The sequence below is a fragment of the Python bivittatus genome, unplaced genomic scaffold (assembly GCF_059951505.1).
Source record: "Python bivittatus isolate LINGU-HERP-01145 unplaced genomic scaffold, Pbiv_v1 ctg000570_np1212, whole genome shotgun sequence".
Classification (NCBI taxonomy): Eukaryota; Metazoa; Chordata; class Lepidosauria; order Squamata; family Pythonidae; genus Python; species Python bivittatus.
In genome coordinates, this window is record NW_028277097.1 from 13,668,700 (window position 1) to 13,691,616 (window position 22,917).

Genomic DNA, 22,917 nt, shown 5'->3' on the forward strand with positions numbered 1-22,917 from the left:
TCTGCAAAGTGAGTGGTTGAAATAATATAATAATTTTCTTTTTTCTTTTTAAAAAAAAGCATTAGAAGGTTTTTGTCTTCATGTTTTGTGCTGTTAAGAATATTATTTCCAACCCTTTGATGCTATGTGATGATCCTGTTGCTCTGATGTATGGAGACAAAACCGAAACCCAAACCACAGGAGGTATATATTACAGATGAATCCACAGTGGCCTTCAACACGTCACAATGCACTTGCATGATGTACACGCACCCATCAACCCTATCGACTTTTGTAGCAGGACAACAAAGTCTTCTTAGGCCTGTTTCACATATTATCCTGGCTGAATAGCTGTGGCTGGGAAACTGAATGACTCAGAAGCTTCTTCACACAGATTCCTAATTGGTGAAGAGGAGCATCCATATGGCTTTGACATAGAGTAATCAATCTAGAAATTGAACTGGCATAAGCAAAATTAGTAAAAGTTGTGAAGCCATTTCTTCTCTAGAAGAGGCAATTACTTGTGTTACTTATATTTAAAAGCTGGAGCAATTTTCCAAGTTATTTTCTAGTTCAGCCTTCTTCCCCAACCTGGTGCCCTCTAAATATGCTGAAACTGCACCTTCAGATTTGCTTTTAATTTGTCATCATGATCATGATCATGATCAGTAAATGGTGGCATGCAAAATGTTTTGAACTCAAAATGCTTGAAGCTCAAAGCACTCTTTTGAGTTTGAAACTGTTGTTTAGAGTTTGAACCAGATGTCTCAGCCATTCCCAAAGTGCTTCAAGCTCAAAACATCTGTTTTGAGTTCTAAACAAATGTTTTGAACGTGAAATGGGGGTACTTTTAAAATGAAACATTCCCAGAATGGTCAGAACATCCCCTTTTGAATCCATAATGGCACATTTAGAGCCTTAAATATTTCAAATCCAAAATGTTTTGAGCAGCTCTAGGAGCACCTAGGGATGGTTGAGCTCCACTACAGCTCAGCTGAGAATCCAGCTTCCTGTCCCTCGTGTCTTCTAAATGCTTTTCCTCTATAATTTTGCAGTATAGTCTTTCTGATGCACCTATCTCTTCTCTCCTTTCTTATAGTTCCTTTTCTTATGAATGAGAGCAATAGTGACCAGGGCTTATGGGACAGTTAGCCTCGTTTCTAAAACCATGATACTCCAGCCTGGGTGCTCCTGCAGCTTATTATTAGTGCTGGGAATTAACATGGAAAAACATTTGCCCACCTCGCTGGTATTAATTGGTGTCCTGAACAAATATTCAGACTTTAACTCTACAAGTTCTTTTGACTGCTGCAAGTTCTTTCAACTGCTACAAGTTCTTTTGACTCTTTAGAAAGCTAAATTTGGGGAAAGGGAGGTCCTGGTAGAGGGAATAGCTAGTAAGTCACAGAGATGGACAGGCACAAAGTTATAACATGTCCAGTAGAGTTTCAGGCTTAGCTGGTAATGAGATTCACTGTTAGGAGAAGATAACCTCTTGAACTCCATGTACAAATTCCCAAATTTTGCTAGTCTCTTTGAAACATATTTTGCTTCCTTAAAGTTTCTCAGGGATTTCACTTGAGGAAGAAGACTGAAATTTAATTTAAATTTTATTTCAGATGAAGGTGGTAGCATCTCCCCCATGGAGGGAGATCAGTGTTGGTAATTAGCAGCCATCAGAAGAGGCTAATGTGTGGAGCAGGCCATAAGTATGACCCCTTCCCTGCATGCTACAAAGGCCAGTGGGGCAGAACTGGCCACTCGGAGGCACTCAGCTTTTGTGCAGTGTTCTTGCTTCTGAGGATTGCTTTTCCATCTCTATTCCTGACTTCTGCTTGACCAATAAGCTTGCACAATGTTGTCTGAGGACTGTGAGATCCTCCTTAGAATGGGATTCAGTGATGTACTGGTGGCCTTCATGGAGATGTGACTTTGGGTTGTGGTCTTTGTGAAAGGCTGGTATGCTGCAATGTTCCTGGGCAACTCCTTTCAGAAAGCTGAGCCGGTGATGGCATTAAGTTGCTTCATTAGCCCTTCCAAGCTTGCCATTTGTTCACTAAGGTCATCCTGTTCATATACCTGTGGAGAAAACAAGCAGCTAGTTTATTTTACTAATTTAAGCTGGTGTGGCCCTTCTTACCCAACAAAGTTAGGGTGAGTAACAAGGCAACTCAATTACTTTTGTTTGGGATGTTGGCTTAAGTTGGGGGTGGGGGGAGAAACTCTTGCAAGAAGGGAGGAAAGGAGACAGCTGGGATTTACCAATGTGGCAGTATGCATGGAGGCTTCTTCTTTAAAGCTAGTGGTGTGACAGGACCAGCAGAGGTCCCATCACTCCATATTTCTTTGGGAAGGATGCTATCATGAGAAGATTTATTATTCAAGGGCTACACTTGGTCTATAAATGGTGTGTCAGGGGCTGCACTCCAAAGAGTGCAAAGAGGGTGGGGCAGAAAAAAAACAACCCTTACCTTTGATTTAATTTCATCTATAATAAAGTGTATTTTAAAAATCATACACTAAATATGATCACTGTCCAATCATTAATCTTTTTTCCTTTCTTTCACATTAAAATTATGACCTGGAAGAAACTTTGGGATGTCTCTGAGAGTCACGCTCAAGGTTTTGGGAGGTGGCAACTGTTGTCCTGGAATCACAAGTTGTAGACCTCTGAAATTAACACATGAGGGCTGCATTCCTGTTCACACTTACTTGGAGGAAGCTTGAGTGAAATCAGTGGAGTCAGTTCACTGAGTCAGACTGCATAGCACTGGGCTGTACAATAACTGTTCTGCCTACTGAAACCGATTTTCAAAATGGTGTCCTCCTTCCAGCCATCAGAATGCTCTAAAGGGGATGCTCTGTGTGCTGGGCTATAGGGGATGTATGATTAGCTGCAATTTGATTTATACATCAATTTGGGTGGGCAAAATGATCCCAATGATCCCATTTGTCCCAATGATAAAATGGTCCCAATCAAAGCAGGCTTCAACTGAGTCATTCCATCTTGTGCTTCTGACTGATTTGTTGATATGTCCATTTCTATTCAGCTAGTCATTTTGCTTAAAAGCTCCCTTTCTTATCTGGATCAAAGCAGCTCAGCCACTCCACTCCAATGCTTTGATCTGGGGTGTCACTTTGATTTAACAATTTGCTTCCAGGGGTTCTTCAGTCAAAGCTTTGTTGAATCAAAGCACCCCTTTGGAGTTTTGTACTTTTACTCTACCTTGATATGGTCAATATAATAAGTAAACTTCAATTAGCTCAACTCAAAAATAGCTCACTAATGATGAACATCCTGTGGGGAGAAATGGACTTCCCCCATCAGGAAGGAAGGAAGGAAGGAAGGAAGGAAGGAAGGAAGGAAGGAAGGAAGGAAGGAAGGAAGGAAGGAAGGAAGGAAGGGAAAAGACTGCCAGAACAACAAAATTCCTATTTACTATTCTCCTGGTTACCACTTCTAGACTCCATAATGCTTTCTACCATCCATACTTTGTCATTTTTCCTTGGCAGCCCATCATACTTCCAGTTAAAATGCCGAGCTGCAGACATGTTCTACAAATGTTTATCAAGACTGCAAGGAACCCTTTGGATTGTATTATTATTAGGGTTGGTCTCACAGTCAGCCAGATGTTTAGACTGAATTTGGCATTTTTGTCCACCTATCGAGCCCCTCCCAAGGACCTGGGATAGACAGATGTTGTTGTATGATGGTGTTAAAGGTATCGTCGCAGGATGGAAGCTGTTCCAAGTAAAGCTGCCTTTTGCTGCTATTATTATTGTTATTGTTATTGTTATTGTTATTGTTATTGTTGTTGTTATTATTTATATAAAAAGAGAAAGGAATCTGACAGGAGCCAAGGAAAATGTGGAAGGCCAACTTGTGTTTTCTTCCTGTGCATTACAGAATCTTAGTTGTATATTTTCCTCAGTGCTGATTCTCAATACTGTAGCATCTTTAACTTAGAAGAAGCAGAAAAAAATTTTTTTTTTCCTTAGGCTTCTTGAGTGCACCTTCATCAGGTTAGGGATCTTAGCAAATGCTAGAACTCATCAACCTGGAATCTGGATAAACTTCTCCCTTCTTCTCCCATTTTTAAAAACAATCTTTTTATTGGAAGTTTAAATAGGATTAAAGTCAATTTCTACATACAACAAGCCAATTAGAAGTAGCTGTACAGCTATAAATAAAAACAGACCTTTATGTGACTTTGAGCAGGCAAATGTATTCTTTTTAAGGAGTGGGCATCAATTTCAGATGTTAAAGATTCAGTGCTTAGAATCTAAAGTCTTAGGTCCCAAGACTTTGAATTCCAACCCCTTAAGGAGTGCACTTAGATCCTTTTCGATTATCTCTGGTAAATCCTCCCACTCCTGGACCTAACAGAAACCCACTTGAGTAATAATTTGCCCAGCTGTTTGCAAAATAAGTTATTTGGAGCTAAAATGATCTGCATTCCACAGCTCTTCATACTCAGCCATTCCAGCCAAAACCGTTGTCGTCATTTCTCCTCTCTGTTCCCAATTGCATGGTGCTGGACTGCCTTATCTTTCTCAAGCAGCATGTCTGCCAAGACTTGGAAATGGTTCAGAAGCCTACAAGCATCCAAACACTGCCTTGGGACAACAGTGTACAATCTTGGATTATTCCCACCAGTGAGTTGGCTTTTGCGCTTCCCCTTCGTCCTGATCACCATAACCACTTGGAGGAGATGGCCTCTAAACCATGGCCACTGCCATGATATCTGCAGAACAAACATTCTGAAGGGAACCATGAAGGAAAACTATGTGAGAAGAAAAAAGAAAACTCTCTTCAAAAGGTTTAACAGGGATGAGTCCTTCCTTCACTGAATGATGATAAGAAAGAATAATGGATTGGAAACCATCCTTATAGAGGCAGCCAAGCAGGTATCTGCTGGGATAGGAATTGTATGTGTCTGTCACAGCCTACTGTCTTCTAAATGAATTCCCATTATTCCAAAATTCCCATTAGTATGGTCGTACTAGCTGGGAGTTCTGGGGGTGATTCTAATGCTTCTGGAGGACACGAGGTTGCACTTAAGCTGCTAAGACCTTATTGCACAATGACCACCAGAGGCCTTTGACATTCAGCACCACAGTTGTATAAGCAGAGCCAAAGTTTTAAGAATGGTGTCCTGACATATGCACAAGATATTCCATTCTGGAGCTAGCTTTCTGGAATATGCAGAGTGAGTGTGGAAAGTGCTTGTATCAATCTTCCCCAACCTACAGAGCCCTTCAGTTGTGTAAGTTTCATATCTCATAATTTCTCAGCCAACATGCCCATTGCAGAGGATTCTGAGAGCTGAAGTTCATGCGCCTGGGAGGTGCTCAGAAGGATTATTTTGACTGATTGCTTGTGTGCAGTCAAGTCAGTGTTGATTCTTAGTGACTATAGTGATGTTGCAGATTTTCTCCCAGAAATGACTTCTTGGATTTGGGATGATGTAGCCTCTTCCTAAGCCTCATTCTCCTCCTTCCTCTACAATAATATGCAGTGAAGCAGAAGGAAATAGTGACCTGATGTCATCATACACTAAGCATCCTCATGCCTGCATCACTTCATGAGTTTTGCTTGAAGGGGGTGGGAAATCAAAAGACATATCATACATTTGCTAAATGTGCATGAAACTTCAGGGATTAACTCTCCTGAGATTAGTGCAGGGTTGCTTCAGTAATTACAAATATTATCAGAATTATTTTAAAAAGAGATAACCTGGGACTTCTTGTTCTATCACCTTATTATTTTTAAACTATTACATACTACTTTTTAAATTTCATTTTTAGTTCAATGCCTGGATATGGATTACAGCCCAGACTAAATTGCTTCTCCAACCTGAGCATCATTCAAATGTGCAAAGTTCAGCAACCGGAGTTCCCAGCCAACATGGCCATTGCTGAAAATTGGAGTTGAAGTCCAATTCCTCTGGATGCCACCCCTATTGGACTATTGTGCTAATAACACTGAAAGAGACCAGGGAGATTCAAGAAGCTTGAGAGGCCTTTGGGCAAAATCAGTGAAGTTATTTCCAACAGCCAATGTGGTGTAGGGTTAAGAAGTTGGACTAGGAGTGAGGAGGACCCAGGTTTAAGTGTTCCCTCAGGCATGAAAGCTCGTTGGGGTGACATTGGGTCAGTCACTCTCTCTCAGCCCAACCTATCTTACAGATTTGTTGTAAGGAAAAACAGGAGAAGGGAGTGTTGTGAGCACTGCCTTGAGATCTTGAATGCAAGGTGAGACGTAAAGCATCCTTCGGTCTGTCTGATCAGTTCATATTTTAAGCCAGGTAAGAGCCCCACCCCTCTTGAGAAGGAGGAAGGTCAGGAGGAGAAGAAAGAAGCAGAAAAATGGGTGAATGGGGTGGTTGGGTTTATTGTTTGCAATAATATCCAGCTTTGGGCTCTTTATTCTTTCACAAGAATGCAGCTGGGATGGACTAGAGGGAGTTGCCATAAAATCCTCAAGCCGTTTTACCGAGACTACATGGCTAGATTTATTCTTACATTAGCAGGATCTTCCGCTTGTTTGTGACCCTCTTCTGAGGCTTCTGGGGCTGTCGGTACCGAGACAGGAAGCAGAGGTGACCGTGCTTTTCCAGCTAGTCCAAGAGATGCTGTCTTAACCTGAGCCTTGGGAAGATTGGGTGCTGAAACAGGAATGGGCAAACCGTTTCCATATGACTCATGAGAAGCAGACACAAAAACAGGCAGAAGCAACATTAGCAAACGTACTGATGCATGTTCTTCCTGAATATTTATCTTGTTTTTCAGACAGTTATTTTCTCCCCAAGAGGCTTATGGAAATACAATAAAAGCTTGAGTAACGCATGAGCCTTCATGAAATATATCTTCTCATATTTGGACTGACTTACCATGTATCTGAAAGGATGATGGCCATCAACTCAAGGTGATCTTGCTCCCTCTCCCCCAGCAAGGGAGAACAGATGAAAAAGAAAACGAAACCCACCCACGCAGGCACAAAATCTGTGCAATGCCCATTTTCCCCAACTTCAGTTGTTTGACAACTGAAACAAATTGTAGAGATTTCCTCCACTCTAATAAACAAGTAAATGTGTTATATGTGTATGCATATACATACATACATACATACATACATATATACACACACACACATACACATACACTTTCCAGAAGCCACACTTCAAAAAAGGTCAGAATAACAACAACAAAATCTAACTAAGGTGGGTTGCCTGTAAAATAAGATGCAGCATTTTAAAATCAATTGACTCCCCCCCCCCCATTTCTATGCATCTACCATTTTCTCTCACATACAAATCACTCGTACACAGAAATGCGTGTGCATGTGTGCATATGCAGAAAGACACACAAAATGTACGTATGTATGAATGAATGTATGTGTTGGGGTCTGTATGCTGTTCCAGTCCAGGAGAACTCTCAGTGTCTCACATTCCCTTCTTTCAGCAAGAAGATTAAAATAATAGAAAAGCATGACAAAAGAACAACCTTCAATAACCAATACTATTATCAAGAAAATCTGAAATTAACATCCAAATGGAATTCAGGGTAGGAGTTTCCAGCTCATCTCAGCTTCCTTCCCAGGGCTCTTCTCAACACTTAACAAGTTTTATAGCTTTCCTCAGATTTAAGATGCTTGGGACTAGCCTGATCTCAGGTGGTAAACTATTCCAAAGAAGATGGGCTGAAACTGGGAAGGCTCGACTCCTTGGGCCCTGGCAATCCCTGAAACAAAGCACCCCTAGCACCTGATCTTCTGAGGTGGTCAGAAGCCACCAGGAACAGGTAGTCCCAGTGAAAACCAGGTCCTTAAAACTCATGAAGGGTTTTAAATATGACAACTGGCATATTGAATTATACCCCAAAGCCAGGTGGCAACCAGGGCAGCTCTCAAAAAAGGGTGTTTCATTGGAGAATTTCAGGATTCCCATCACTTCTTGAGCAGCTGTATTCTACAGAGCTGAGGTTTCTGGATGGTCTTCAAGGATAGCCCCATGCTAAGTGAATTGGACTAATCCAAATGGGAGGTGACCACAGGCAGAGCCTCCTAATCTAAGTACTGATAAAGCTGGCATACCAGAGCTAACTGTGCAACATCCCTCTTCAACATAGATTCCATCTGCTCTTTGAGTAGGAGCTATGACTCCAAAAGGCTATTGAAGTTCTACCCCAATGTCTGAAGACTGAGTGGATCTGGATGCAGAGGAACTGTCTCTGACTCAGTCCTACCAAGACTGAATGTTTGTTGGTACCACATAGACCCAGGAATATTCCATCCTTAACCTTGGATGGGGTGGCACTTCCCCATTCAAGAGTGGTGCACAATATGGGGGTATTCCTGGACTCACAGCCTCTGCTTGATGAGCAGATGGCAGCTATGGCCAGGAAGGCATTTGTACATCATCTGGTGCACCAGTTATGCCTTTGCCTACATGGGGGGCTCTTCAGACAGTCACTCATGCCTTAATCACCTCATGGCTCAACTTTTGTAATGCGCTCTACCTAGTGTTGCCCTTGAAGACCAGTCCAAAGCTTCAACTAGTCCAGAATGCAGCAGCGAGGGCAGTGATGGGCCTGCCTCAGTGACACCTCTCCTTCAGGAGCTGCACTGGTTACCATTATGCTTCAAGGTGCGATTCAAGGTGGTAGTTATGATCTATAAAGCCCTATGTGACATAGGATCCAGTTACTTGAGGGATCACCCATCTCCTGTGGTATGAGTGGCTGAGTATGGGTGTGGTTACCCAGATTTGCCATCAGTTCTTCTTTGTTTGTTTTTCTTTTATAATTATTGTATACTGTTATATTGGTTTTATTGTATAACACAGACTTGGTTGGGAGGAGTGTCTAACTTGAATGAATTGAATTGAATTGAATTGAATCCCAGATTATGAATCAGTTCTACATGTTGAAGTGCTTTCCCATTCAGAACCAACAATGGAATGTCTCTGAGTCAGAAAGTTTCCGTAACCATAGCCAGGATTAAAAGATTCCATACTTTGCTGGGATTAAATCTGAGCCTATTCCTCCCTATCTAGATTCTAACCATAGAGAGTAAGGAAGATGACCTTGGTGGAGATATGAAGAAGCTGTTGCCTAGGCAAAAGGGACTGAAGCCTTTTTTAAAGTCCAGAACAGTGATACAACATTCGAAAACACATCTGGTGTATTCTTCCCTAATTCACTGATCTATAAGAAGGAGTAGGAGGGTCAGCACAATCAGATTTGCAAGATTCTATGATTATAGCCAGTCTCAACAAAAGTACTTTTAGCCTTCCTGTGGAATTGATTTCCTGGTCTGGTCCGTCTAGTTGGGCTGACACTAATAGTCTCCAGGTATCAGGAAAAGACCTCTGCCACATTTGTTTTTCCCAGGACCAAAGTACATAGCTGGGGGTCATCCAGCAGATGACATCTCCTGTAGTTTCACATAGGTTAGGGTTATACAGAATGCCAAACCCTTGATACCCCATAATGAAGGGCCCTAAGACACAATTGCTTCCTCCCCATCAGGAAAGAGAACCATTGTAGAACAATGCCTCCCACTGCCAATCCTTAGAGCTTGTCCAGTGGAATATCATGATTGTTGCTATAAAAATTACTGAGAGATCTAGCAGGACCAGGAGAAGCAAATTACCCCTTTCCCAATCACACCACAGGGCATCTATAAAAGCAATCAATGCAGTTTTAGTACTGAAACATACTAAAAGTACTGAAACTGGATTGAAAAGGGTGTAGATAATCTGCTTCCTCTAAGACTCTCTAAAGCTCTATGCAAGGAATTCCCTCTTGATATCTGCTCCTGGGATTTAACTGAAGCACAGAAAGCCAGGGAAGTGGTTTAGTTAGCCACCTCATAATGAAATAAGTTCAGGAACACCCCCCCCCCCATGCCCCCTTCACCCATGAAAAGTTCATTAAAGTTTCAAAAGTAAATTATCTTCCCTCAAAGGAAACCTGAACTGGTAGAAAAAATGCAGATGTTATCTATGAAAACTATCAAGTGAAGGAGAGAAAGAAAGAGCTGAACACACTCAAATAACAAAAGTCAGCACTGCCTGCCAATGACTGGGAGAATTAGTTCCTTCTTTCACTTTCAGACAGTTAGCAAAACAGAATTCCAGCTTAGATGAAATTTCTAAGGGAGAGGTGACTCCACATCTCTATTAGTTTCACTCCTCAAACCAACAGAAACAGGTTGAAGCTGATCCATCTTTGTTTTCACTGCAGCCAACCTGGAAGTACTAAGGGCTCCAAGGACTCCTTCCAGTTAACCAATTACATGATTGTGATCCAACTGGTAATTGAATTGGTGCGTCCAACTGGTAAACACTCAATTCCTATGAGGATGGGGTGGCAGGCTATAACCTGCCCTGGCTCCATCCCCTTGCCAAATGCAAAACACCAGTGGTTGAAAGAGAACAAAACAGTGTGTAATGTTGGCAGAAGTGAGGAAAACAGAAGAGTCAGACATTCCGTTTTTGAGAAAAACTCAGCAGACCTCCAGCATCTAAATCTGGAACATTGGTGAACATTTGTACTGTGCTACAGCCAATCCCAGAGTAAATTCATCAGCTCAACAAAGTATCACAGGATCATGGTGCTGATCCTGAAGTTGTGCCAAAGTCCTTTTTGGAAATGCCCGAAAGGTCTATATTTCTGCCAGCTTTTAACAGACTGAGAAATTCTATGGAAAACCCAAGAAAAGAAGGCTGAACATTTACTCTGATTTCCTATTGCTAAAAATTAGGTTTCTACTTTGCATGATTTTTAATTAAATGCTAAAACCCAGCAGGTTGCTTTAACAAAAGCTCAAAGGTATTCAAAGCAAAGCTGGGAAGACTCCCAAATTAGAGAGACACATTTATCACCTTTAACTAGCTTACCACAAACAAGACATGTTCTGCAAGCCTGGATCCCTTTGATAATCCAGGTTTAAGAAACAGAAAAGAAAAAGCTGGGGAACCAGGGAAAGAAAGAGGTCAAAGAATTCTTCAGAAGATACTATCACTTTGCATTCTTCGTAGGAAAAAAATATGACTTCTGTAGGAACTGTGAAAATAGGATCAAGTTAGCAATTTGCCTCTGTAATGATGCAAGAACCAAACCTATGGAAAGCCAATCAGGAATTTGAAAACTTGGGGGCTGATTTTAATTCAATTCAGTCATCTCTTAAATGCAAGAGTAATATGTATTTGCAAACGGAGTTGTTGTTATGCTTAACAACATGCTTAAAAGGCCAGTAAAAGACCTGTTGAGTACACATCCACAATGTGCTACAGTAAGTAATGTCATCATATCTGGGCTATAGACTTCCAGATGACCAGGAAAGTGTTCTTTGCTGCTATCAAGTAGTTGCTGGATTTTTGCAGCCCAGATATAGTAACCCTACAGTTAGGTTAATATAAATTTTAATGTGTTGATTTAATGTGATGTACAAACATACTGTGCATTGTTCATGGGACAGATTCCCAGCTGCTGGTGGACACACAGACTGCAGCAGAAATAAATAAGTGATCTGCCATTATCTTTTTCTAGATGGTTTTCCAGCTACCCAATCCAGTTTAGATCCCTGGGATTTTCTGGTGATCCTCTGTCAAAGATCCAACAAGATACAATCCTGTCTGGCTTTTAAAAAATCAGCCAAGGTCAGTTAAGTGCAACTTAAAGAACTACAACACCAATAATTGTTAAGACCTGCAGTATTGGTTTTCAGGATGGACTTTTCTTTCTCTTTTTACAGAAAGCAGCTTTATCTGGAGCATCCCCAGCTCATTGGATCAGGGCCAGCAAGCATGCATCAATAGTAGAAATAGAATAAACTCCTTAACTCCAACCTTTATGTTACTTTTTTTCCCTTTTATTTTTGTTTTGTTTGCAGTTAATTAAACTTCTTTGGAACAAATGACAGGAATCCTTGCCTGTCCCCAAACAAATTAGTCATGCAAAATCCATTTAGATCTGGCACAGAAAATGGATAACAAAATAAGGTTTGAGCATAGCTGTCTGGCATGAAGAATACATGCACCTGTGAATCCCAGAGTTGATGGGGATAAGGGAAGGGAAGCCATGTCAGTCATATGGAACTCATTAATTAATACAATTGTGCCTTAAAGAGCTAAGAGCTCTGCAAAAAGGCAGATGGCTCCATTTGGGTATTGCTGATGAGAAACCAAAATGCCAATTAAGGCTTCCCCTCCAGACAGGGATCAGCAACAGGTAAAAAATTAAAGCTTGAAAACTGAAGTGAAAGAAAAGTTCAGAAATGAGACCCAAATCAACTACAAAATACTGAAGAAATCTCTTCATCCTTACTGCTTGGGGCAGAGTCTGGCAGTGGAACCTGACCCTCCAGCTTGAGATGAGTATCCCAAGGTTTTTCAGAAGCATGATTTCTGGGAGAAGGCAGCCAAGGGTCTTCTGGGCCAATATGGCAAAAGTGGCAATGGCAATGAAAATAAATGATTATGAGGATTTTGGGCAAGTAGCAAGATGGCAGTTGGATGTCTGGGGGAAGAGAAATCAGTGCAGGGGCAGCCAGCCAGCAGGATATCCTGCACCTGAGGACAACTTCCTCAGGCTTAGGGGATAGGTTAGCTAGCAACTCAACACCGCCAGATGGGACCTTACCATTTTTTTTTTTTGAATTGCCTGATTCTACTGTCCCCCACCTTCCCTATCTTTAGGCAGAATCTCTCCCCACCACCCCGGGTTGATAATATTAGGGCCAGTTGATCCAAATGTGACTCAACTGTTGCAGAGAAGTTAAAAGCATCCCACCCCATTTCCTATCTCCCAGAGAGTTTGAAAAATGTATTTCAATTTAACTGGCTTACAGTATGCCTATCTAATGTGATTTTTTTTAAAAAAATGATCATGATAACAAATAGAACAGCCTCTTTTTTTGTCTCCAATAATACAGGACAGCCTTTTCAAACTGGTGCTCTCTAAAGGAATTGTACTTCACCTACCATCACTTCCTTTGATCATGCCACTTAGGAATGTTGGCAGTTGTAGTCTATCTAGAAGACTTTCAGCTGAAGAAGAGTATGGTATTTGAAACCATCTTGCATTGAAAACAAAGAGAAGGGAAAACTTAAATTCAGAGGGACCCTAAAGCCTTACTGGGTCTACCAAACTATTTGGGTAGCTCTCTGAATGTTTTTACTACATGACTCAGTTACATCAGTCCAAGCAATGTTTTCCTTTGAAAGCAAAATCAGATTCAAAGAGATCTCCCAATAAAGCAAGCAACGGGATTAAACACCACCAACAAAAAATAGACAGGCTGAAGCAATAAGGAAAGTAAATGAGGTCAAGTATAAAATTAATTAAGCCAGCAGCACTCAGGCCTGTATACCAATCCAGGGAGGTATTTCAAGGAAACCACGAAATTTCAAGGCATGAAAGAAACTAACATGGAGAAGTAATTGGAAATCCCAAATTGGAAGGAGGGGAGATGGCAAGATTGATCATCTCCTAAATTGCATGGTCTCAGCAGCCAGTGATCCTAGGAGTCTTGTTTTCTTTCTTGGGTTAATAAATATTACATTAGCTCATTAATTTGACAATATACAGTATGACTGGCAGATACAAATGTGGGCTCGCTTACTGATTACTGACTTTAACAGCTCCGCAGCATTTCATACAGGCATGCAAACATGAGGATCTGTTTTTCAGATGCATGACCATCCTCTCCCATTCTGAGCCTCCATGCTATAAAATAATGTATCATAGTATGATTTCTCTATGCTGATAGGTCTCATTTTGAAAAGGATATTGAGATGTGAAATGATGTTGCAGAAAATCAGAATATTGGATCACTTGAGGGTCTGAGTTTTGCAGCAATATTTGTCTACTCTTGATGAGTACTGAATTTGGCATGCAGAAAGTTCTAAGTTTGTTCTGCAACAAGTGCAGATAAAATATTCTCAAATAGCAAGGAGGAAAACATCTGGCAGAAACCTTAGGAAGCTAGTTGAATAAGAATGCCCAGAGGTGGGAGACTGAACCTATGTAGTTTAATGGTATGAATTCAATAAAAGGAAAAGCAAAATCTGGATATGTTCATGTTTACATGTATTCAATGCGTACATTCTGATTAAAACACCACCCCCACTCAGGGCCTATGATAGTGTTTTAATTTGCAGACAGATTTATAATATCTAAATTATATCTAAAGTTCAGTTGGCAGGGTTATTTCCAGTTTTGCATCTTCAAACCAATATGCCAACTGAGCTTTAGATATCATCTGAAATTTAGAGTTGTCTAAATTTTGCACTTGTAGATCATCTATAATTAATTTATATTAGGGGAAAGCGTGTACAAAACTGAATATTATATACAGAAATAAGTTGTACTATTTGGTGAAGTGGTTTGCAAAAAGAGGACATTCAGCATAATTGGAAACAGGCACATGATTAGAGAATTGTGGACTAATAATCCTTGCAAACCTCTTTGCAAAAACTATCCCTCAACAAAATAAGCATCATGATTTGAAGCAACCTATTTTCTCAGTTGTTTCAAGAAACACTGAAAAATACTGAGATCTTAAAACTGCTCAGTTCACCGGGGGTAGTTTATGTGCTAAAGAAAAAAAGGAAGGGGGAGGCTATAATCAAATACTTTTACTAAGTTTAACAAAATGCATGAGCGAATCCGTGTCCTTCTGAAAAAGTTGTGTTTTGATTCTCTCTTTATATACAGGATATTACAGCTGTAGAGAGACCTCTCTTTTGTAAAGCTGACTTCTGACTAATCGTTTAAGATGATGGCTTGAATGTCTTTCAACAGCAGCAACTGGTTAGCGGTTGGCCTCTAAAAAGGCAATTCACCTGTAGAACTGCTCTCTCCCCCCTCCCCCCATCTCCCTCTCTCTAGGTTCACCAGAGAGAAGGTGGAATTGTCAGGCCTCTGTACTTTGAATTTAGATGGAGAAGAAGAGAGACTTGAGAGCGGGAATTAACTAATTGAGGATTCAGCTTTGGAGAGATCTCTGCAGAACGAGCAACTGAGCTGTCTACTAATAGAAATGAGCCAACATTTCTTGGAAGTGCTTTTCTTTTGATGAACTTTGATGATCACAGTGTTCTACTCAGTGCCAGAATCCAAATTAAAGCACCCCCAACAGAAAAGCTAGCCTTTAGCTTTACCCTTCATTAGAAAAAGAAAAACTCTGCGTCTTTTTTTCCTGAATGGGAAATGGAAGACGCTGCCATTCCCTCCTGGACATAATGCCCCAGGGCACTGTCCCTGCCCTGCAGTGGACTGAAGTACATGCCAATAAGAAGGGGGGGGGGTATGGAAAATGGTTGACCTTCCCTTTTGCCCCTTCATTTCCAAGCACACAGATCCATCCTTCTATATTTTGTCCATATGCAATAGCATCTCCCTCTCTCTTTCTCTCACTCACACATACATATGCCGACATGGTCTTCTCTCTCCCCACCCATGACTCATTTTGCCTCCCTCTTAGGTTTTGCCAATCAGGTAGGTGGGGAGAGATGCACATCCAAAATGGGGAGGGTGGTATGTGAGCATAACTTCTCCTGACCTCACTGTCCTCCTAATTAAGGTGGCTACTTCCTGGGATGGGGGAGTGCGATTTTAAGTTTTGGAACACCCTTACTCCTGAGATCCAGTAGGCTCCTAAGCTTTGAAGAGCTGGCTCTTCCTGCAAGCACTGGGGTAGAGTGAGGCTGGAGCCAAGTAAAGTTGATGGTTGATATGTGGGGGCATGTTGTTTTGGGGGCACCAGGCGTTTCTGCAATTTTTAAGCCGTTTTTATTGCTGTTTGCAAGCCACCCAGGGTTATGGTGCATAAGATGGGTGTCTATATAAGACTTTTTAAATACATGCATAAATAAGGAGATCAATACACAGTCTAGGAAAATGCATGATTTTGGCAGGGTTATTTCATGGCTAGTAGAAGCAAAGCACCATCAGGAAACTCCACAGACATTCACAAGCCATCTTCATGGAACCAATAATACACAGAACATATTTCTACATTGACAGCAATTTTGATTGATACCCTGAGAATGAAAGGGATTTCATTTTGGAGGGGGGAAAGGATCTTAAAGAAGTCCTTTAATGGGAATCCTAATGAGATGTGGTGGAAGTGTGGTCTATCATCATACATATATTAGGGTTATCAATAATGAATAGCCATGCAGAACTGTGGTATGACACTATTAGGGTTCTCCACTAGTTGAAGATAAAACAGGAAGCAGTAGTGATCAAAGCTAGGTAGGGGAAGTCTATAGCACCAGTAAAGTTTCTGGAAAAGTGGGTGTCTTTTGGTAAACAGTAACTTGTTCCTTAACAGGTGTAGATTTACTGATACAGTGAAAACCCTGGGTACCATCTGGCCAAGTATAGGGCTGCTGAACATGACATGGATTAAGGTAAGCCTGTCTGCTTATTGTTATATCCATGATTGAGCAGTTCCTAGACCTTAAACATGTGAAGAGAACAGGGTGGATAGCCTTTGGGGGGAATTCTGAGAGCATGCCATAGGTTGTCTCCCAAAATGTCTGCCACTGGGGCTGACCAAAAACACCCACTTTTCCAGAAGGCTAACTGGTAAGATTTCTCCCTACTCTTTTAGATCATCAAGATGCTCCTTACCATTCCTTTGACTTTTTTGTCTGATCATGTGAGCCCAAGTCCAAACTAAGGGCTGAGATGCAACAACCACCATAAGAATTCCTATGGGGTCTGTGTGCAGTCCAAAGTAAATCAGAATATTATGGATTGCTGGATACCTAGTTTTGTAAGATCACAACTGATCCACATGCAGAAGCCTATATTTCTTTGTGGATTGTGTTAGTAGGTCAGTATCCAATATACATTTTTATCTGTTCACCCCCTTTATTTATAGGGCGACCAAGACTGAATGTATCCCTCTTAAGAGAAATGACAGACTGAATTTTAAGTTTTAGTGCCAACACTGGTTAATTAAAAGATGTTCCTCTTGATGTAAGAAATTTTAGGGCTTCTGCTTGCTGTCAAAAGAGGATTGTTTAGTAATGGCTAGCAGATGTTTGAAGCAAAAACATGGTTTTTTTTAAAAAAATCATTGGTTGTTCCAATTCCTATCTAAGTCAGGGATTTAATCATTTTTAGAATACAGAGCAGCAGGAGATAATCTTAACATTTCCAACCATCTCCATCCTGCAGTCAAATGCTGTGTTGTGTCATCTTTTACAGCCATGAAATGTTCTTGTCTTAGGAATTTGAGCCATGCAATTCGGTAAGATTCACTCACAGGACATATTTTGTCATTGGGAACCTGCTGTTTATACAAGGTTGTCAGGAACAACACAAATGGGCCAGACAAAGCCTCAGCAGATAGATCTACCAAAACCAGTGATAGGGTTGGGCATTCAGAGCTTTGATCTGAAGACCCAGTTCAAACCTACATTAAAAAGAAGTTTATATCAAGAATGCATTGCAAGTGAAACTTGGAGCATACAAAACAGGTGCATATTTGTTTCATGTAATAAGCGGCTCGAGTTAATTCTGTCTCAGTACTATATAAAGGTATTAAGATTTTAAAAAATGACTATTTATACTTGCAGTTACTATGGAAATAGGTGGCTGTCAGCACATTGGTAACTATCAGACTGATGCCATTCATAGTAGCATTCTTTTGTTTTAAAAACATTTTCTAGAATGGGTCGCAGAAGTGATTATTTAAATGAGCTTAAGATATAATGCCAGATTATATATGATTTTTTTTTTTTTAAAGGATTGGCCTTTTTTTTCAGCTGTGGCTGCATTGTACAGGATTCTAAAAGCAGGTAAATCATGATGAATGTGTGTATTGGGCTGGGGTGGGAAGAACATTAGTTTTATACATCACAGTAGACCATCAAGCCTAAGAACTAACATTTCTTAGCAGCAAGACCTACATATTCCTTCTAGTTGAGTATTATCATTATTGACCACTGAAAGGAGCCCAATGGGAGGATTGGAATCTAGGATCTTTTCTCCATGACAAAGCAATACTCTTTTGCTTCATAATGCAAATGAGGCTGGCCAGCAGTACTAGCATCAGCCCATGAGTCTGTGGCAGAGAGAAGATTCAAACCAAGGCTTTGGTTCATGCTTTGTCCCTCTGTTTCACCATCTATCCATATGACCACTTTCTCAGAAACTAAGAGAATGCTATGCACCTTTGAGTCTACCTTTTAGCTAAGCTTCAGAGTCAGTATTTTGCCCACAAAATGCATCAAATTTTGTCCGCAATGGCTTTTTATCCCTTGCTGTAATCTCCTGACAACAGTGCAGTTTACATCTCAATTCATCATAGGGTTGGTTGGAAGGAGCTTCATCTCAGCTCTTTGTTTGTCTCCCCAGGTGCTAGTTCTGAGACAGTAGCTGATTCTGAAGCTCTGTTTCCACTGAGGTTCCAAACACAGCATGATGGGCTTGCAATGTTGTTAGTAGATTATGTTAGGGAGATCAAGGGGATAAAGGGAAATAATATCTGTGTGCTCTGCATCAAGAAAGCTTTGTTTCCTAGCCAGCATTCATTTCAACAGTTTCCATACCTGCTTGAGATAAAAGTGGTGTGTAAGGGACTTTCGGTTCTATTGCACTCATTGGCGGAGGTAGCAAGGGGTTGGCGAAACTGCGGAGGGGATGTGTAGGCCGGACACATGCAGTAGGAATTGTCCTGCTTGGAGGTTCCTCACTGCTTGGATGTTCTGGCTGTGTTTGCGGTAACATGGAACTTTGTGGTGTGGCTGGTCCTTCGCTCACTGCTGTAAGAGAAGAGGAAAGAAAATGTAACCAGACTGAAAGCCCATTAGATCTGTAAGCTCACTTAGACATAAGAAATATTGCTCCTCTATCACCATGGTGATTTGTTCTTGACTTTTTGTTTTTGTTTGAAGGCTCTGGAAAGTTGTTTTTAGGGATGTGGTTGTATTTCACATGCCATAATCTGCTCTGAATATTTTATAGATGTTCAATACTAAAACCTTCTGGCAAATTTGGCAAAAAAAAAAAAAAAAATCCTTTTATGAGTTGCATCTTCATCTCAACTGTTTAGATTATGATTGATGGAGAATAGGAGCTGAAGTATTTCTCAGACACTTCTGTGTGCTAACAGGTATTATTCATAGTCTGTTCAGGAGTCTGGTCAATAACAGCATGTTCTCTTCAATGTAACAACGTATCTTAAGGAATTCATTTCTCCATAGCAGTGAGTGGTATCATTCCCTTATCCATAAGCAAATTAAGGGGTACTTAGATATGCTATTGGGGTATCAGTAAGACTTGTCTTTTTCTCTTAATAATTCCAGCCTCAGGGAAAGGTAGTTTGTACCCTCTCTACTGTCAACTCAGTTTGCAGCTATTTATTTTGTCCCATAAAATGCCCATGAATGTTCTTGAAAATCAAGACAGTAGTGATGCTGCCTCATCTCTTAATTATCCTTTCTCCCAAACATCTATTTCTCTGGCTTTTAATGTTCAGATACAATTCTGTCAGGGTCTTTAGCATTTGCTTCAAACCAGAAGTGATTCTTCCAAACACAATTCTTACAGAGTTCCCTTTAGCGAGATTATTGAGAAAAATGGTACAGGGTTACAAGAATTCCAGCAACTGAACTATTTCCCATTTAGAACAAGTTTAACCCCATGTAGATTAGGGTGAAGATGTTTTGTTTTTCTTTCTAATAACCTTCCTATGATTGGGTGAGGAGGCAAATCTTTCAGTGACAGTAGAAACTAGTAGTTGGCTCTTTACTTAACATCTCTTGAATCTTTTATCAATCTGGAAATAACCATTACAAATTCAATTCAAATGTTATAGCAATGTGACAAACTTCATGTTTTGGTATGGCACCACAATATCACCTAAAGACTGATTCATGCCCACTCATACCTTCCTGGTATGAAGGTTGAAAGAATGTTTTACCTCCCCCATTTTTTCCATTAATACATTTAATTTCTATCGACCATTTCTATATAATTTTAATCTATTGTTTATTATATTTTTAATTTCTGTTTTATTGCAAACTGATTAATCTGATTAGCACACTGAGAGGCCCAAGGAAATGGGAATTTATTCCATGCAGTCCCATTTGTATAAACTAGACTGCACTGTTATAATTCTACTCATGGTCATTAGGTAGGTAAGCTTTGCGCTTAGAGGTTTTTTGATTTGATCAAGGACCTCATGGATGGCCCACTGCTATTGGCAGGGTAAAACCACAGTGTCCCTAAAAAGATTGGTTTGGGCTCATCCCTCACTTTCTATCAAACTAAGGATAGGAAAAGGAGACAGAATAAGAAGGAACACTGGAGGGCCTGCTTAGGAGCTATCAAGCAGAAGGCTGATTAGCCATCATCTCTTCAGTGAATATGTAGTGAAACCCAAGACCTTATTCAAGGAGGGAATACATAACAAATTTAGGTAGGCTGACTGTATTGATTTTATTTAAAAATCTTTGTGTGAGAGAGACGTTGTCTTCTGTATCTTTCCTGTATTTTTCTTTTCCCAGTAAATTCCATTTTTATATCTAGAACTTCGGCCTGAGTACTCTGAGAGAGAATTTCTTATTAAAACCTTCCCCAGATGCATTGGTTATGCAAATAATTCCTGTGTTACCTGATTGGTGCAATTTTTATTAAGTTTTGTATTTCAGGGCTTTGGGCAGGATGATCCAAAGCATCTGGTTTTCAATCTTCCTAGGGCTGGGCTGCAGGGAGATGTCCTGGGTAGGAGACTAACAGCATCCTAGATGGACAGACTGGTAGGAATCAGGAGGTTCAGCCTGACACATAGTAACATATCATAATTACTTTTAATTGGGTAATCCTCAGGAAAAAAAGGGGTCAATCCTGGCAGTTTTAGATTATCCCTCCTCCTGGTTTATAACAAGCCCATAGTGGAAAATAAGATTTAACATATGTTTTGGGCATTGGTTTAATTTAGTTTGAGATGTCAGATACCGATTTGCATTTATTATTTATTAGAAAATGAATGTCTATATTACTTAGTGCTAAGATTCTGGGCAGCGCAAAACAATATAAGAATCAACCCAACTGTATCTATGAATATAATTAAATTCCAACCACAAAATATTCAATGTCCCCTAACACAAGTTAGATATCAAAAACCAATTTAAAAAGGAGCAAACACCTTGCATCTGAATCTTAGGAAAATAAAGAAGAGGAAATGGTTTCTATAAATCTATGGAGAGTCCTGTGGCACTTAAAAGACTAACCAGTTTATTAACCTTTTAACTTTCTTTGTCTTTAAGATGGCACAAGACTTTCCTGTTTTTGCTGAAAATATTTAACATGATTTTTTGAATTTTTAAGCCAACCGGATGGAGTACAATCAAAGTTCAGAGTCAGTTCGGAGCTCTCATGGATGGAAAAAACATTTTTTTCCACTGGGAAATTCTTTAAAAATATGTGTCAGAGTTGGTTATTCATTCTGAATCAAACCGAGCCAACTACTATCTGCACAATCAAATATATGCATTTAGATCAAGCTCAAGAAACCTGATGAAGAATTCTGTAGGAATTTAAAAGAACTGGATGTAAATTTTATACGTTTCAAGTTTTAGAACTGCGCCTAACTGCACCTAACAGTCATCACTAAGGAAGATGCTTAGATACTGACACAAACTGCTGTACTTTGTCTCTTCTTTAATATCTTCTAGGGACAGTGAATGTTGCTGTGGTTTGAATATGCCACACCAAATCTGTATGGATAAACCCAGGCTATCCTACTGTTGGGGTTCTTGTTCATCCAAGACTAGCAGATGGCAGCTACGATGATAACAAAAACTCAGTGCCTTTCTAGCACGCAGAAGTAAGTTCTATGCGGAAACAGAAGCTTCATGAACCTCCATTCTAAAATTAGTAATACTTTTTTTTTCACAATTATTATTGTTCCTGTGATTTAACCATGTGTGTTGCTGTCTGAACTGCAAAAGCATGCATTTCTAACTACAATGATGCCAAAGTGAGGAAACTTGCATTGTGCCATCATGCCATACGTTTTTTTTTTAGATTTTTTTTTTTATCCTGCCTTTATTATTTTTATAAATAACTCAAGGTGGTGGACATGACTAATATTCCTTCCTCCCACGACAATCACCCTTTGAGGTGAGTTGGGCTGAGAGAGCAGGACTGGCCCAAAGTCACCCAGCCAGCTTTCATGCCTAAGGTGGGACTGGAACTCACAGTCTCCTGGTTTCTAGCTGGTGTCTTAACCGCTAGACTAAACTGGCTTTCATACTTTTGTAGTTGTGTTGCGACATTGCACAGATGTACATAAATGGAGGAGTTTGTGTTGTGATGCCACAAAGCATCTTCGGTCACTTGTCTCCACCCTATCTGCAGATTTTTGTTCTGGGATGGAAAGACTAGATTGGAAAGGAACTACTTGTTCTCAACAACATATCTCAGATTTGAATGTGAATTTTGCTTCCCCAAATGGATAACTGATCAAGCTGCTTTCCTCCCACAATGATTAGTAGAAATTAAGGACAGAGACTCTGCATGCAACTATAAGGCCTCAAGCTCAGCCTTGACCAGCCCCATGAAGATCTTTGGTTGAAACCTCAAGAAAGTGTTTCTCATCAGCAGAAAAGAGTGCTGGGCTGGAAAACAATGATTTGATGCTACACATGGGTATTCAAGCACTGATCTTTCCCTGGTATCAAGTAGTTCAAAGCAATGAGCCACCATTTAATATTTCCCATACTTGGAACATCTACAGTAGCATCACTCCTGGCCTTTACAAACAATCTAACTGCCTTCCACTCTGACAGGTGCATTTCTAGGCGAGCATCATCATCATAGTGTGAAAGTCAGTAGAAGGACCTCAAACCTGGAGGTCCATCCTCTTCCATAGCCAGCAGTCTGCAGGTTCAATATGTGAGGTTACAT

General features: G+C 40.3%; 1 protein-coding gene across 1 annotated transcript in view; it reads right to left on the minus strand.

The window, feature by feature from the left end:
* Positions 1-1,968: 1,968 nt before the first annotated feature.
* DCC (DCC netrin 1 receptor) overlaps positions 1,969-22,917 on the minus strand; it is a 603,623-nt gene continuing 582,674 nt past the window's right edge. Inside the window, exons 28-30 of the mRNA XM_088152996.1 lie at positions 18,555-18,767; positions 6,505-6,647; positions 1,969-2,058 (exon numbers count right to left, since the gene is read on the minus strand). Coding sequence (XP_088009122.1) covers positions 1,969-2,058; positions 6,505-6,647; positions 18,555-18,767 — 446 coding nt within the window. The remainder of the gene's footprint in view (positions 2,059-6,504; positions 6,648-18,554; positions 18,768-22,917) is intronic.